General features: G+C 38.6%; 1 protein-coding gene across 1 annotated transcript in view; it reads right to left on the bottom strand.

The window, feature by feature from the left end:
* Positions 1–17,406, bottom strand: part of LOC145982803 (von Willebrand factor A domain-containing protein 8-like) — a 172,799-nt gene continuing 155,393 nt past the window's right edge. Inside the window, exons 28-29 of the mRNA XM_083116170.1 lie at positions 9,970–10,208; positions 1–163 (exon numbers count right to left, since the gene is read on the bottom strand). Of these exons, the coding sequence (XP_082972296.1) occupies positions 55–163; positions 9,970–10,208 (348 nt within the window). The 3' untranslated portion in view covers positions 1–54. The remainder of the gene's footprint in view (positions 164–9,969; positions 10,209–17,406) is intronic.

Below are 17,406 nucleotides of genomic sequence, written 5' to 3' on the forward strand. Positions count from 1 at the left end.
TTATTACTGTATTTCAGACTGTACAAAATTATTTGATTATAAACTTCAATTACATCATCTGCTGCTTAATATTGAGGATGTAAATATTTGTTGCATTATCTGGGGTATATCCTTCAAGTCCAAGCATACAAATGCTCTTCCTGATGGCAGCTTCTCTGTAAGCCTGAAACAGAGGAAAGGATTTTAATAAACAAACTAACTAATTGAAATTATGAATTATAAAACAAAACGTTAACACCCCAGCTTGATTTCAAACGATGGCATGAGTACAGGTGAGTCAATACCGACATCAGCCAATACTACTGTATTAATATTGGAAAGAAATACCAATTAATTGTTGTGGAGTCTCATATATCCTGGAAATTGTACAAAATTAAAGAAAATCGTATATTTTGTATGTACAGTAAAACCTCATTAATCAGGACTAATGGGGGTGGGGGCCCAAAAGTCAACCTCACTTCCACATAGTATGCCCTGGACTGTAGACTAACGTGGCTCTGGCGACTGGCACTATGGCAAATATATATTTGTGTGTGTTGTCCTGTTTTTTGTCCTTGTGTGTGCTGAGTGCCCGTTTAGAGCCTCGGCTTTTAACAGAAGTCAGAAGATTTTAAGATTTTTAGTTATGCAACGTTAGAGTTGTCATTTGTAATGATAAGGGGCTGGCTCCTGTATAATGTGACAGGTGCAAAATAGCCTAAGTGCTGACGCACCCAAAATTTTAAATTCAAATTCAGGACTAAGGGGGGGGGGGGATAAGTTGACCGGTTTAACGAAAGTCCGGATTAACTGAAATAACCTAAAAGAACAGTAGATAGTGCATTAAAACTCCGTTTTTAGCAACAAAACATGTTTATTATGGTGCATTTAAAGGGTATAGGACTAAATACACTATATAGTAGTACAGTGCAAAGTCTGCAGGAAACAGAATTTCATCAGTGGTTGACTGTCTTTTCTTTGGGAAGTTCTCTTGTTGACTTCTAGCCACATTTTAAACCTTGCATTCTGCTTCCCTCCCTTGCCTATCCGGCTTACCAGGGTCTGGATTAATGAGGTTTTACTGTACATTTTAACGACTTCATAATTAAATGGATACTTTTTTTTTATTATTCTGGTCTTCTCATAATTGAACCTATGGTATATTAAGTACAAAAATCTTTTTTGTTGCAAATCTTATTTTTTATTTTATTTTTTATTTGGCATTTCAACACATGTATAAAGTATGTCTCTGTTGGTCAAGAACATAGAGTGACTTAAACAATGTACTAGAAATTAAGAAACAATTGAGATTGGAACAAGACCAAAGAAATCCAGTAAACAATGGAAGCTAAAAAAAAAAAGTTTGATTGCTTACAGGTAAGTTGCATTTTCTAGTTCTTTTGTTATAGAGGGTGGCACACAAAATAGTAGCCAGGTCAACAGCACATTAAATTGTTTTAACCTACTTGCATGTAATTACCAAGACAATGAAATATTGCACAAAACATACATTATTTCCTCAAATATTGTATTGATAACATTAGGGAACAGCCATTTTATCCTGTCCTGATTTCGGATTTGCCACTCATTTTTCTCCATCACGTACCATTTTTGAGATACGTGCGACATTATTTTAGGAATAATATGGGTAATGTATACACCACCGAATTCCGCTTTTCTTGTAATCTGGCAACACTGCAAACTTTGCGTGCCAAATCATCATGTATACCTTCAGTCATCTCTTATGTGTTGGTATGCGAGGTTTATTGTAACCCTGTTTGCTACAATAAAGGATACTACTATATATCGTATTAAGTAAACATGCAGTTTACAGCTTTTGATTTGTGCAGTGACACAGTGGACTGTGCTGTGATAAACTATGTGGACTGAAAGAACCCCTTAGCTGTATATATCATCCTAACACATTGTTACATTTATGACCAATGCACTCCAAAATTGCTTGAAACAAGGGACCATGTGACATTATTATTTTTGTCGCACTGTAATGTGTGGCTATTCCTTGAAGAATAAAAGCATATGCATATGCCAATGTGCCCTCCACATTGAAGTCGGCACCACAAAGGGAGGGATTCCCAATTCCTAAATCACTATCCACCAAAGTGGAATTGAACATTTCTCCATGAACAGGAATGTTTAGTATGGATAATAGTGCATTCTGTTGTCAATGTTGTACGTTCGAATGGGTCCAGCCCTTGTTGGGTGCCATTTATGACATTAATACTCATAAGGAATATTTTGACCAACATTTGTAATGCTTGAATACTAATTAAGCTAACTTTATCCCGGTCAGTAAGGAACTGATTTCGAACAGAAGAGAATTCACAAACATAGCTAGCAATTCAACATCAAGTTCAACAATTTCTCACGAGATGTCCTTCATATGCTCTTGGGAGCAAAGGACCTCGTATTTATTTTCAAGAGCTGTATTGTTAGTATTGTTAGTAAAACTTACCTTTGGAACAGAAAAGAAACCTTGTTGTCTGTTTTTAGCATTGTCATTGCGAAACAATAGTTGTTAGCCATGGTAATTAGTGAACCGCGACAATATCCAAATTTGTTAATATTTGCAGTTGGGATATTTCTGCCTAAATCTTGGTCATGGACATGTTCATATAACACATTTGTTAAATCTGGTAAAAAGTCAGTGGGTTATTTACGCTTCATTTATTGTTAATTGTTGCTTGACATCAGTTCAAATCGAGAAAAAGAGAAGTATAGATAGTAGTAGTTCCTTAACACACCATCCATTGTTAAAGGTTTTGGTTTTCTTCATTGTGTGTTTGCGAGTGGACAATTTTGCAGAAGTGCCGAATGGTTGGACAGAGGAACGGAAGAGCAGGACCGGAAGCGGAACAATCAAGATGGAGGAATGTGTGGGATGATGGACTCGGATTACAAATACCAAAGGACATTGCACGAACGATGTTTATGAAGAATCATTGCAGTTAACATCGATGTACAGAGGGGTACTATGCTAAGAAGTGATCACAAGGCTTCGAGGTTGTTGGTAAAATTACCGGGAACTCATCGTCAGGTAATAGAGATATGCTTGAAAATGAACAGACCAATAGCATGTCTTTCCTTCCTCGCTCCAGGAGCTTGTAAGTAGAACGACATTCTATTAAGTGACTTTCGTATACCGGTATCTAAACGTGTAACCAAGCGTGTGTAAGGTAGATCTACCATAGTGACACACACGTTAAATGCTAGCATTATAGTGCTCCGTGATGAAAGCTATCATCATTATGCATGTGCACACGACCTCATCGTTGTAGGGTCATGGCTGACAATGCCATTTGCTAAATAATTGGCAATCTTGTAGTCGGCTGGTGCTATATGTACTGAACTGGCATGGTTATTTTCGAATAAGTGGCTAAAGTCCATCCAGACATTTGAGCAAATAATGATACCGAAAAGGTTGATTCTTTCTTTCATTGACTGTCAAGTGACGTCACAGCTGTTAAAGAATAGTAAGTACATGGTAGAGATTGTGCAATTTTTCAAATCTGGATAGTACACGCCATCTAAAAGAGTTATGTTCACATGGGTCCATTATTCTAAGTATCCAAGTTTTGTCTTTGTGAGCATGTTATTAAACATTTTGTGTATCCAAACACGTCAACGTTTAAATAATTGACATAAAGGTCACATGTGTTTCATTAAAACTGGTGGTTGTAAAGAGTAAATTTGAGCCAGTTAAGCACTGTAGCTTGTCAAGACAGATTATAGGGATAAGCTAACAGAATATATAAAGATATTTTTACAGTGAGAATTGAACATCATTCTTGTAAGATTTTCTTTTTGTTCATCTCAAATAAACAGGCATATAATTTAAACACTGGAAATCAGGAATTTATCTGTGTTTCTATCCTCCAAAATTACTTGATTCTACCTAGTCATATCATAAATACTGTCAAGACTTTGGAGGTTGGCTGGACATCTTCAGGGGAAGGGCAGCACCTGCCCATGGGGAGGTGTAAGACCTGAGTCATTGTGTGGTGAGCTGCAGATGGGAGAAGGTGATTGTGGTACAGATCAGGATGGAATGGGGCGAGAATTAAAATCGAGTGGCTGTCATAGCATTACATAAGGTGGGGAAAGAAGCAGGTGAGATTTTCAAACTTTCACAGAAGCTTCAAATCTCAAAGATGTTCGTGTATCGCACTATTCAGCGATACACTGAAACTGAAACTGTGAACGACCAGACCAGGGCAGGGCAGCCTCGACCAGTACGGACGCCAGAGGTTGTGAAAGCAGTTGCGGTGTGTGTGCGACAAAATCCTGTCAGGAGACAGTCAGTACTGCCTCAGGACCACAAGATGTCAAAAATGTCCCATGTCTCTTGTGTTACGTTGTAACCTAGGACTGCAAGCTCACGAACGACGTACAGGTCATATCCTCAATGATGCGTTAAAGCAGCAGAGGTAGATCAAAGCGAAGTGCCTACCCACGCGGTACGGAACAAATGGGCACAGACAAATCCTCTTCACCGATGAAAAATTGTTCAATTTTGAGGAGGCATTCAATGCCCAAAACAACAGGGTATATGCGAGGAGTTCACGAGAAGCTGCTGACAAGCTCGGAGGGTTCAGAGGGGCCATCATCCAGTGTCAGTTATGGTGTGGTGGGGGGTGAGCTATGAGGGTACCATTGAGCTGCATTTCTGTGAGCAAGGCATCAAAACATCGGCCAAGGTGTACCATGAGATGGACCTTGAGGGTGTGGTCAAGGGACTCACAAACACCCTCTTTCGCAGTCAGGCCTGGAGGTTCCAGCAGGATTCTGCACCAGCCCATAAGGCTAAGACTCCAGACGACTGTGCCGGACTTCATTTCCACTTCTGATTTCTCCTCTGGTAGCCCCGATTTTAACTCTCTGGACTACAAATTGTGCGCTGTTCTTCAGAGAATGGTTTGCAAGAAAATACACCCCAACATGGCCAGTTTGAATCGCTCTCTTGTGAAGACAGTGTCGGACTTCCCTGTAGATATCGTGCATAATGCAATTGATGCGTGGCCACAAAGACTGAAGAACTGTGTGCATGCTAAAGGTGGTCATTTTGAGTAGCTATAGGTGTTTTGTGTTCTTCACATATTCGTATACCACATATTCTATGGATATTACACTATCCCTAACCATCTTGTGTCTATTTCCTGCAAACCTTGTGACAGTTTTATGATATGACTAGGTATATACTCATGCATGCTAATCTTCAACTTTATTTTCAGCAGGAAAGAGTTCCGTATGAGCAGTGGTCATGCAAAGTTTTCAATATTCCATTCTTATAAATGCATTGTAGAAATAGGGTATGTGAGAAGTCGATAACATAAGGTTCACCATACCAGGGACGGCAACAGGGGTGGGCAAGCACCCACCCAAAAATTCCTGTGCCCACCCAATCAAATTCAATAAGTACATATACTTAGGGATATATGAATGATTAAATATTTAAGTGTAACCTGGTGTTCATAACATGTATATTTTACTTGTGAATATTATCTATGCAGGAAATGTTCACATATTATCAACCCATAAAAAACCACTTTTGTCATTGTTGAAACAAAAACTGTGATCAAATGAATACTTCCATGATTAAAGGCAGCTAGTAGGCTTAGGAGGCTCAAAATTATGCAGGGTATGATCAAGATTAAATCAGAATTGAGGGTGAACTTGAGGACTGCAGCTCTGGGCCTCCACTACGTATATATATTCCGGCCTGGCTATGGTTAAAATAATCTCCAAATAAACAAATCTAAACATCATCTTAGCGTTACTTCCTCCAGCAACACAATAAATTATTTCGACTTTTTAATTAATATTAGAAAAATTTAATCAAGAAGACTTAGTTAGATGGGCAGGCCATGTGACACGAATGGCAGAGGAAAGAATAGCTTACAGGATTCTTGTTGGGAAACCTGATGGTAAGGGACCAGTAGGAAGGCTAAGACGAGGATGGAGGGATACGTTGAGATGGACCTAAAATAAATAGGTAAGGATGGGAAAGATTGGATTGATCTTGCCCAGGATAGGGACAGATGGAAGGCTTGTGTTGCTGCAGCCATGAACCTTCGGGTTTAAGTATGCTATAGAGCAGGCATGTCCAACGCGTCAATCGCAATTGACCTGTCGATCGCGGGGCGTTTGTTGGTCGATTGCAGTTATCTATTGTAATTATGGTAAGGGACCAGTAGGAAGGCTAAGACGAGGATGGAGGGATAACGTTGAGATGGACCTAAAATAAATCGGTAAGGATGGGAAAGATAGAATTGATCTTGTCCAGGATAGGGACAGATGGAAGACTTGTGTTGCTGCAGCCATGAACCTTCGGGTTTAAGTATGCTATAGAGCAGTCATGTCCAACGCGTCGATCGCGGGTCGTTTGTTGGTCGATCGCAGTTATCTATTATAATTATACGAATATACGTTATTTGAATTCAACTTCTATAATGTATAATGGCTGAGTAGGTACAAATTTTTGCAAAGATTAACGATTAATAGTAGCTCACTGCCTGTTGTGACAATAAAAAGCAGATCACTGCTTCATTGAAGTTGGAGATGCCTGCTATAGAGTATAATATAATTTTAATTAGCTCTGCATTGAAATTCCAGAAGTGTCCCTTTTTATTCATTACAATTTTTATATACCCGTCATCTTCAAATATCAATATGGTATACGAAATATCAACTTTATATTCATTCTACTAATAAGAAGGAATCACAACAATCACGAAGTGAATGAATTTTAATAAATAAGTTATATATGGAAAAAGCTACAGAATTATTCAGTTGCTAATGAGTGGCTTATCCTATTTAGAAATCCTCATTCCACACAAATTTTCTCACATGAATCAGCCGAAAATGTCAACAGAACCTGTAGATGCAGCTGAAGTAAAGAAAAAAAAAGTTATGTCACTAAGTATATAGAAGACGATTTTGTTAGTTTGTTTCTAAGCCCACTTTCATGCTCAGATAGGCTAATTGGGACTAAACCTACAGTTTAACGTGTAGTCCAAACCAGTGTGCATTGTGCTTCCACCAGAGGAGGGGAGTCAAACATAGGACCTCTTTATTATAATGCGACAGCGTTATGCCATTGGGAAAAAATATACAGAAAGAACTCGCACCAAACGTGGCATTTTATCACCACAGAAGATGCGTCTATTTTAAGAGGGTGATTGCCTGAGACAAATATTTGAGACATTCGGAAAACAACGTCATTGTTCATGGAATTAGCTGCCTTGATCCACTAATGAAACGCAGTGTGATTGAAATTACCACCTCAACTTTCTAAGAGGTATAAACTAATGAAACTCCATTTTTGGAAGAGTAAGTTCTGGTTGATTTGTTTTATAGTAAGTCATTTTTTTGCTAATTTTAATAATGACGACGTTATAAGGCTCAATGGTGATTAGATGAAAGTAAAGAAGGGGTGAAAACAAACGCAGGCTGACACTCAAAATACAAACCCTCATAAATTATTACTTTGACAGTGGTTCCAGGCACCAGGGACTTGTTGCCCTGAAATAATAAAGTTTCCAGGGTATGCTGCACAGGATAGAGGTTGACATTCTAGTGTGTTCGAAATGGTCACGCCATACAACCCAATGAAAGATAGATGAAGTATTACTGGTACGATGATCAACTTCGATGAATTCCTTGCGTCCTAAATCATTTTGTTACCTCAAAAAATATGTTCATGTAACCATATGTGTATTGCTTCTCCTGCATTGGTAATATGACAGTTCTTCAGAAAACGAATAGCAACTTAGCTAATAATCTCTTAAATTCTGAACAGATTTCTCAATCCTAATTGTTTATTACTATATTGATATTTTGTTAAAAATAGCCTTTCATTAGCCTAGGGATACTTAATGGACAATGAACCAATAATTTGTTTTCTGTGTGTGTTTTAAATCATTCCTAATAAGAAAGAAAGAAAATAAATCGATATACAAATGTTCTTGCTTGCTTCGCTTGCAATAATGTGTTTGTTACAACAATGTGTGTTTGACGCTTTACTGAGGTGGATGTGAATTTTTATGTTATAGCTGTATTACAAGACATGAGCGATATTCTCCATATTCATGAGTAACATCACTTCTTAAAATATAGTGCTTAGTGTTGGTATACTGCTTATTTTAAAACAGGTGCATCATTTGTAACAAAAAGCTAAGAAAAAAGTTACTTTCGGTGTAGGGATTACGATATAGTTTCAGGGTGCAAATGATATGATTTGGGGGGGGGTGTGTGACTTGGACATGATTTTTGTGGGGATGCGCCATTGGCCTTGGGGGAGATGGGCACCCCTGCCTATATCATCCTTGCCCCTCAAATGTTGGTACCCAATCGCTGCTACTACAAACATTCAGATAGATTAGTCAGTTGTACAAACCTTGTAAGCTAAGAAAAGTAACCCCCAAGAAGGAAGAAAACTCTTTCAGTCAAAAACTTATATGATGAAAATACTATGCTCAGGAACATGCATTTAAATTACGAGAAACTTCACGATTGTCTACAATCGCACTTTCTATCATTGTCGCCGAATACATAAAATCAAGTATGTGCCTTGTATTTGCAACACAAGCTTAAACCTAATTCACATTTATTTCACTGTATTAACATGCATGAAAGAATGTGACTAGAATGTATGACTGCGCATGTGTAAACACTTCCTTGAAATAATTGTGTCCATCAGAGACAAAACGAAAGTAAATGGATCAAGATGGGAGAATAGATTAGAAAAGAATAAAGATGAAAACAAGGAAAGGGAAAAGAAGTAAGAGAGAGGGGGATACATATGTCTTACGTACACATACATGGTCTTACATTTATACTGCCCACCCTAATCTATCACTATGGAGCTTCTGCCCACCCGGTCGAAAATTTCTGGCGCCGCCCCTGCACCATACTCACATTTCTAAGCAACAATATACAGGGTTATGCAAATCTCTTTCGAATGTAATACAACTAGGTCCTGTTGATTTGGTCACATGTGCGAGGTTTGTTTATAAATTGGGGATTATATTCGATAATCCTGATCGCATGCCTTACCAGGGGTTCATGGTGACTGTTCAATTAGCATGAAGCTAATTATAGCTGGCATACGTTTGCGTGTCTGGGGTCTCTGAACATTTGGATTTAGTGTCGCAAGAAACATAGGGGAATCGAGTAACAAAATACCTAAACGTTTGGCAGTGATTTTTTTTTAATCGAGGCTGGCACGGAATGGTTCGGTAGGACAAACAATGCTGCGTAGCCATGCGCTACTTGACGGGGGTGTCTGAAATACCGTGATGTGAAATGTTCGAGTTGGGATTTTAGGTGAATGGATCTTGGTAGTGAGGGTATATGAGGACACAATAGGGGCGGGGAAGCCTTGCTAACCTACTCTCGTCATACTGCATATCTTGGAAATGTGATGTGATACACAAATTTTGAGACTGTCTCTGAATATCTCACACCGAAATTAGTAAAGAACACTTTTTTTCATCCAGGATACAGAAAAAAGTTGAAATTTGTTCCCTAGTGCCTGTTTGTACTAACAAGTTATTTGTAATTTTATTCCACCTGAGGGGGAAAAATGTGTACTACGTGGAATATTTTTTTAAAACAAAATCTTTGGTAATTATTCAAACCTTATAATTCTATGTTTTTGTTTACATAACATATTATTTTTTGCCTCTTAGGTTAGTTACTGCAGTGAGGATGAATAGATAGAAGGACAAGGATAATTGAATTCATTCCCTAACTGGTATTCAAACACAGTACATGTGGTCTTGGATATGTATTTTCAAGACTGGAAGGTTGGAGTTTTCAGGGTCTTATTTACTTTTGTGTCAATTAAAAAATCTGAAAACTAGTAAACTGAAAATGGCCCCCTTGTGAGTTATGCTTTTTGCCACCAAAGTGATTCAAACCACATAAGGTAGAGAATCATTTTAAGATGTCCATATAGAATCCAGAACCTACCTTGCAGCTTGGTCTCCAAGGGAGCCAATGAATATGGCATATGCATTCACTTTGTCATTGGAGGTAAGAGCTTGGCCAAAACGTTCTGGTGGAATTCCATATCTCTCCAGATTGGCATCTGACAGTACAACTACAAATGCTTCATCACAGTCCTCCTGTGCCAGTGTGTTGATTGCATGATGGGTAGCTTGCAAGGTGTAGTCTCCCGATATACAGAACTGAGAATGTGCATGCATTGTCTGAAAATCAAAAGTATCAAATTATTTTTTGATATGAGAAATGTCTCCTTGCAAGGGAGCACTAGAATACTAATAAATCAGGAGCTGTAAGTGTTGTGCAGTATGTCCAGCTGCAAAAGTTAAAAACGATGTCTGAAAAGTACTGGTGGATCATCCCTAGCCCCTCCCCAGAAGGTTGCAAATGTGGGTATTTAGGGATAAAGCTTTTTTTTAATGGATTAAAGGTGCATGTTTTCAGCTTAAAAAAAGAATGCAGTATTCTTGTTTTTAAAAATGTCTCTTCACTCCTTATAGCCTTTCTGCTCCTTACACTTTCAATGGCATTTTTACATTTTTAAAACATTATTTTCTACCCTTAAAATTGATTGTACATACCCTTAAAACTGATTGTACATAAAATAATATATGTTGGCATAGACTTAACATAATACATGTGAATTAAGTACATTTCATTGGAAACGTTCTTTTAATGAAAATATGTACATCACATACCTATATGAAAAGTGTGAACAATAAAATATGCAAATTTGTTAAAATTGTAAAATGTTACACAAATACCTTTCAAATGTTAAATAACTTCACAAGCAAAGTAACTGCTATATTTCAAACACACAAACTTGTATGTAGTCTTTCTTTGTCCTTCCACAAGACTTTTCCTGCAAATTAAACCACATCTTTAAAGTTTTTCCTTACAAAACTCTGAAAATTAATGAAATATAAAGGACTTTATAAGTAGCCACGGTTTTAACCTTTTGGAACCCAAGCATCTCGATTGAGATACTCAAATGTAACCCTCCCGGTACCAAGCGTCTCGATCAAGACACTGTGTCAAGGTCGTAGTTTTTACGTTATAACTTTTCTATTTTTGGCTAGAATTTCGATTTTTTATATATATTGTTCCCAACACATGTATTTAACGGAAATGTTTTTTTGCATTTTTTTTTGTCTTCATGAAAATGGAGGGGAAAAGGGACTTCTCTTTTGCGTCTCTTTTCAAGGTGAAATTTTTGCCGACAGAGGAAGACCGGCTGTGTTGTACTAAAGCAATGCTTTTTCACTCCCTCCTGTTAAGTGGATTCCAAGGAAGCTTGTTTATCATTATCCGATGTCAAAATGAAAGTTTTCTGTGAGGGTGCAAGCAGGGGGCAGAGGGTGGGCGGGAGGGGGAAGACTGGTTGTTGAATCTGCGTTGTGAATATGGAATTTCGAAATGCGCTGAAGGAAACCTTTGTTTTTTTTAGCACAAGTGTCCACAAGTTGTAACAGGGGTTACCCTGCATTGTCTAAAAATAGAATTTCAATCAGCTGCAAGAATCGGCGCTCATTTTTCACTGCATTCTAGCTTTTCGTCCGTGAATGTTGTGCGTAGGTCTCGTTTTGTGCCCAAGTGCGAGGACATTTTTTGGGTGAAGTGACAATTTTTTAAAATAATTTTTGGGGGTTTTCTCCCTTCCCCCTCCATATATACGTGAAATTTGCATAAATTTTGCATTTTGTGCATTTTGACATTTTTTGGGGGCAGGGGGAAACACCATTTTTTTTAAAGAAAAGTATTTTTGAGGGGATTTCCCCCCTTTCCCCCTCCATATGTACGCCGAATGTGCATAAATTCTATATCCTCTGAATCTGTGATTCATTCTGCGTACAATGGTATATCTTTCATATCTCTAGGGCATTTAGTTTCTGAGCTGTAGTCAATTCAATGTAACTCTGCATTTCGCTCAATTCCGAAGCTTGAGACAGTGGCGTACAAGCCTTTCGTTTCAGGGGTACAACTCGCGTTACATTGTTCATACGGCAATGATGCAAATATTTTTCTGTTTCTTACATGCCAGCGATAATTTCTATGTGCATTTTGAACTTTTCATATACTTTTTTTCAGGGGGGTGGGGGGGAGAAACCCCATTTTTTAAAAAAAAAAAAAGTATTTTCAGGGGATTTCCCCCCTATCCCTCTCCATATATATGCTGAATGTGCATAAATTATATATCGTCTGAATCTGTGATTCATTCTGCGTACAACGGTATATCGTTCATATCTCCAGGGCAAATAGTCTCTGAGCTAAAGTCATTTCAAGGTACCGCTGCATTTTGAAGCTTGAATCAGTGGCGTGCCGACCATTCCTTTTGGGGGTACAACTCAAGTTACATTGGTCATATGATAATAATGCAAATATTTTTGTGTTCCTTACATGTCAGCGATCATTTCCATGTGCATGTCGACACTGTCATGTACTTTTTCTTGAAGGGAGGGTGGGGGAACCAAATTTTTTTTTCCAAAATTTTGGAATTTTGAGAGTTAGCCCCCTCCCCCCACCACATATATGCCGAATTTGCTTTTTTAGTCTGAATCTCTGGTTCATTCCGTGTACAACGGTATATCACTCATCTCTCTAGGGCAATTAGCCTCTGATCTACACTCACTTAATTGAAAATCTGCATTTTGCTCAAAATCGGCTTGGGCACCAAGGGGGTTACATGTGAAAATGGCCTTGGGCACCAAAAGGTTAAAGGATAGTCCTTTAAAAAAAGGACATTTGGACACTTTGGTATGGTACACAAACTTATATGAAAATAAAACCGCAATTAGAGGGCTTTCACTTGATGGTAGTTTTAATTCATTGTAGGTTGCATGTTTTGCAACAATTTCCTCTACCTGCTTGACCCAGATGGAAAGCAAGTGGTACCACTTTGACACCTATTTCAGGATTTTCCATTGGAGACATAAAAGTAAACTTGGCTCAAAAATGGAGAAGTCTTTTGGTGTGTCAATAAATAACACTGATCTACTTTCATAAACAACAGGCTTTATATCTAATATGAAACAAAATGCAGAGCAGAGCTGGCCAGTCCTAAGTGAGTGCAGGGCCTGGGCATAACTGTGACTGTCACCAAATGTTTTCACATGATTTAAGAAATCTGAAATATTTGTGACAAAAACACCAATGATAAATATTTGCAAAAAGTGTGACTTAATCCGGGATGAAACATGGAAGTTCAGCATACTGCACCAACATTCTACTACTGAGCACCTATTCCAGGTATACTGCAGATTCTCTTGGGTAAGCTTAAGCCACATTTAGACAATGTTGAACTTTACCTAGAGTTCAGTAATTTCTGATATTTTAAATGCTGTCACAACAGTTCATCTTTAGGGATTTCCATATAACACATTCTCAGTTGAAAGTGCCAACTGCCAGTGGCATATTCCAAAAAAATGAACTGGATCACAACAATTCTTATTTATTGTATATATTTACTACATATTAATTAGCAGGGGTGGTGCCAGGGGGCACAAAGGGATGCTCCCCTTAATTTTCTTCTGCACTCCCTATCCAAAACCTATATTCTACCGAAAACATTACCTCTTACAGTGTCATATTATGTCATGTTGTCATATTGAGGGCCGAATGTTAGCTACTGAAGTGAAACTGCTGTTATTATTTACATCAGGCAAGCATTGATCCTACTCTCAAAGAGATTTTTATTTTCCTGTACTGTCGGCTCAGCAGCCTAAAGAACAGCGGCCCTTGTCTTTATTTCTTCAGAATTGTTGTTAAGAATAGTTTCTTCTTGTGTTCCAAGTAGTCTGTGTTTTTCGATAAATGTATATAGCTCAGTGTCAGTTATTATATGTTTTCCTTTGCACTGTTGAAACACTGTTTTATTCTTCTTGTTCCTCCCCTTTTCTTCAAGTCACATTGGAAAAAAAATTCAGTTGCTCTCAAGTATCATCAGGTCGTTCACAAAAAAATATTTAACGCGAGTTGTATCGTAACGGTAGTTTCCTTGTTAATTAGTTCTACGTATTTGTTCTAGTAAATGTACCATTTCAGACTTTTTCAAAGACTGTTGCGAAGAGGCCAGTAATTGGCAAAGAAATGTTAATTCGTTGTTGGGGACAGTGCGGCCCAAGCGATTTTAACTAACAAGGGAGGTTATCTAAGTGTCCCCCTCCGATTTCCATGAAACTTGGCAGGTGTATAGAGGAGTCCAAAGGAAGAAATACGTGTTTTTTTGTGTTTCAGCTAAAAAACTGTTTTAGGGGGTAAAACCCCCCTCAAATGTCAAGATGAGGACAAATTGAAGCAATGATCTGACCCCTGTGTCTCCCTCCGATTTCCATGAAACTTGGCAGGTGTATAGAGGAGCCCAAAGGAAGAAATACGTGTTTTTTGTTTCGGCTAAAAAAACTGTTTAAGGGGCAAACCCTCTCAAATGTCAAAATGATGACAAATTGAAGTTGGCACTTGACCCCTGCCCCCCTCCTTCAGATTTCCATGAAACTTGGCAGGTGTATAGAGGGGCCCAAAGGAAGAAATAAATGTTTTTTGTTTCGAGTAAAAAAACTGTTGTAGGGGGCAAAACTTGCCTCAAATGTCAAGATGAGGACAAATTGATGTGGGAATCTGACCCCTGTGTCCCCCTCCGATTTCCATGAAATTTGGCAGGTGTATAGAGGGGCCCTGTGCCCCCTGTTTCCTCCTATGCCATATTTATGTGGTTTCGGGGTCAGATCCCCACTTCAATGCAACTCCCATGCTGCGTTTGGGATCGAAGCAAGAACCTCTAGATTGTATTGGGTGATGTAGCTATTCCTCATTCATCTTTCACTCGCTTGGCCTAAATGTGATAAATGCAAGAGGTTACATTTAAAGGAATGGCGATAGAAATTAACTTAGGCTAGATATGGGTTTTATACTCTCCATGACTGAACCGATATGGATTGGTTAAGAAAAGGATATTACTTGCCTTACAAATAGATGAAGATTATTCCTATACTTGTCCTTTCAAATGCACTTGTCTGACCTCCCTGTCAGACATCGATTCAATCACACACCATCGTAGAATAATCGTTCTCCACTTTGCTTCTCTCTCACAATCTGCAGACCTTACTCTCTCTCGTAAATAGTGTTACATATCCCTCATTTTCATATTGGAGTTACGTTTAGCTAGGTAGCTTGGCAGGAAATACAAAGGCTGTCTCAGAGAAGGTGAGACTAATTCCTGTATCGGAAAACAGCAACCTCCATTGGCCAGCAAATGTACTAGGGTGAAAATTTGGTTCATTAGCTGCCGATTGAGACCAAAATGAGCGCAATAGGTCAAAAAGTCGTGACTGCGTAGCAGTTAAAAGACAAGCATGTACATGGACCCTTCCAAGAATCATTAAAATGAAACAAAAAAATTGCAAACCACAAAATTTTTATTCAGAATCAGCCATATCGAGTAGACGTACATCTTTTTCAAAATAGGCACCATTGACAGCTAAGCAAGCATCCATACGCTCCTGCCACTTTGTGAATGTCTTTGAAAATTCATCGTCAGGTAGCGAACTGAAGAAAACTTGCACTGCGGTGATCACTTCTTTGTTCGTCATGAAATGACGACCATGTAAAGCGGCCTTTAAAAGTGGAAATAGCCAAAAGTCGCAGGCTGGAAGGTCCGGGCTGTATGCTGGATGTGGGAAAATTTCTATTTTTCTCTTCGTCGCGTAATCCTGAAAAGCCCACACGGCATGCGGGCGTGAGTTATCGTGGTGCAATATGAAGGAGTTCTTCAAATGCGGTCTCTTTTTTGCTACGTGCTACGTGTCTCAATGACTTCTTGGTAATACTGTGCCTCTACTCAGTCTGCCTTGATCGACATATGCCTGTTCAAACATTGCATATGTTTCCGCAGCATTTTTCCCTAAATGCCAACAAAATTTTATGGCATGTTGCTGTTCATCTTGAATACTCATCGCGAAAAGCAATGTTATACACAAAAACCTGGAGGGGTAAACGAAACACGTTCCACGTAAATCAACACAGCTGCTCACTAACATGGTTTCGCAACATGTTACAACTTGCTACGGAAACAGAATGAGTCATCCTACACGACGTGACTATTGCCGAAACCATAGGCAGTGTTGCCAAGCCAGGAAAAAATCTGTCTCACCTTCTCTGCGACAGCCTTCGTATAAGGAATGTGTTAACTTCAGTGCCAGCTCAGTGAAAAGCATTCGCCAGTATTTGCAGAATAAAAGGGGAGGAGTTTAGATCAGGGTGGATGCAAGTTGCATCTTGCTCGGAACTATTGGTCTTGGGGTTTGGAAAGGAAGAGAACAACACAGTTGTTCAGGAGTAAGAAAAGGGGTTTTGAGTTTTGGAGAGAGGAGAGTGAGTTTGATTTTGGAGATTCAGGCTAGTTTATGAACAATGAACGTGAGTTTTAGGAACTTGTTTGGGAGTGAAGTGCTGAGAAGCTGAGAAACAATTTAAGAGATGAACTTCAGCAAGTGAGTGAGAGTTAATTTAGAAACTCTTTGATCTACGCTTCGAGAATGAGACAGGTAATATGCTTTTCTCATGCCATCCTTGCCTTTACAGTCTTTAGGTCATTATAAACCAAATACAAGAGAGTTGCCATTTTTTAAAAGATTCTGTAAATTTAGGTTTATTTAGGTACCTCCCGCAGTTAGAAGATGCAGCCAAGCGAGAGCTTACAGGCTACTGCTAACCCCCCAATGGTAAGAATTACATTCATCTAAAGGGCTCCAGATTCGATCCCTGAACCTTTAAGGTTCGTAGCACACACCAAAAGTGTGTCACGATACGATAGAGTGAATTGATAATTACATGGAAGTGTCTACACAATTTCGTATTTGTGATATTTTCTTTTTCTAATTGCAGAACTTTATGTTGCCTACTAGCGATTTCTTTCTTCTACCCAACACACACAAATTGAACACTCAGCAGGTGTCACCTTTACAACGTATTTGACATTTGATTAATAACTGAATTTTGTACCTCAATTGGTTGTGCCTTGTAATCAAGGGATCCCAGGTTCTATACCGGGTAGAGGCACATAGTGGTTCGGGTCCCACTTTAAACTGTAGATCCAGTCCTGATTAGCCCACATGTGCATAAAGTGGACTTAAAACAAAGGATGTCAATCTAAAATTGCACATTTCGGTCACGGTCAGTTATGTTAATTATTATAAGAGCATTAAGGGAAAATGGTAACTTCAAACTGAAGGTTTTTTTTTTTAAGACAGAATGAGCAACACTATTAGGGGGAAAATATACCTCGACCCCTCTCCATGGAAAAAATCCTCCAGTAGTCCACATATGTGAACAAACTTGTAATTTTAAAATTTCCAAATGTCGTTGTTGTGCTAAAATCAGACAAAAATGGAGCAAGTCTCTAGTAATCTT

Source organism: Lepisma saccharinum, unplaced genomic scaffold, assembly GCF_977018435.1.
Source record: "Lepisma saccharinum unplaced genomic scaffold, izLepSacc3.1 HAP1_SCAFFOLD_427, whole genome shotgun sequence".
NCBI classification, from domain to species: Eukaryota; Metazoa; Arthropoda; class Insecta; order Zygentoma; family Lepismatidae; genus Lepisma; species Lepisma saccharinum.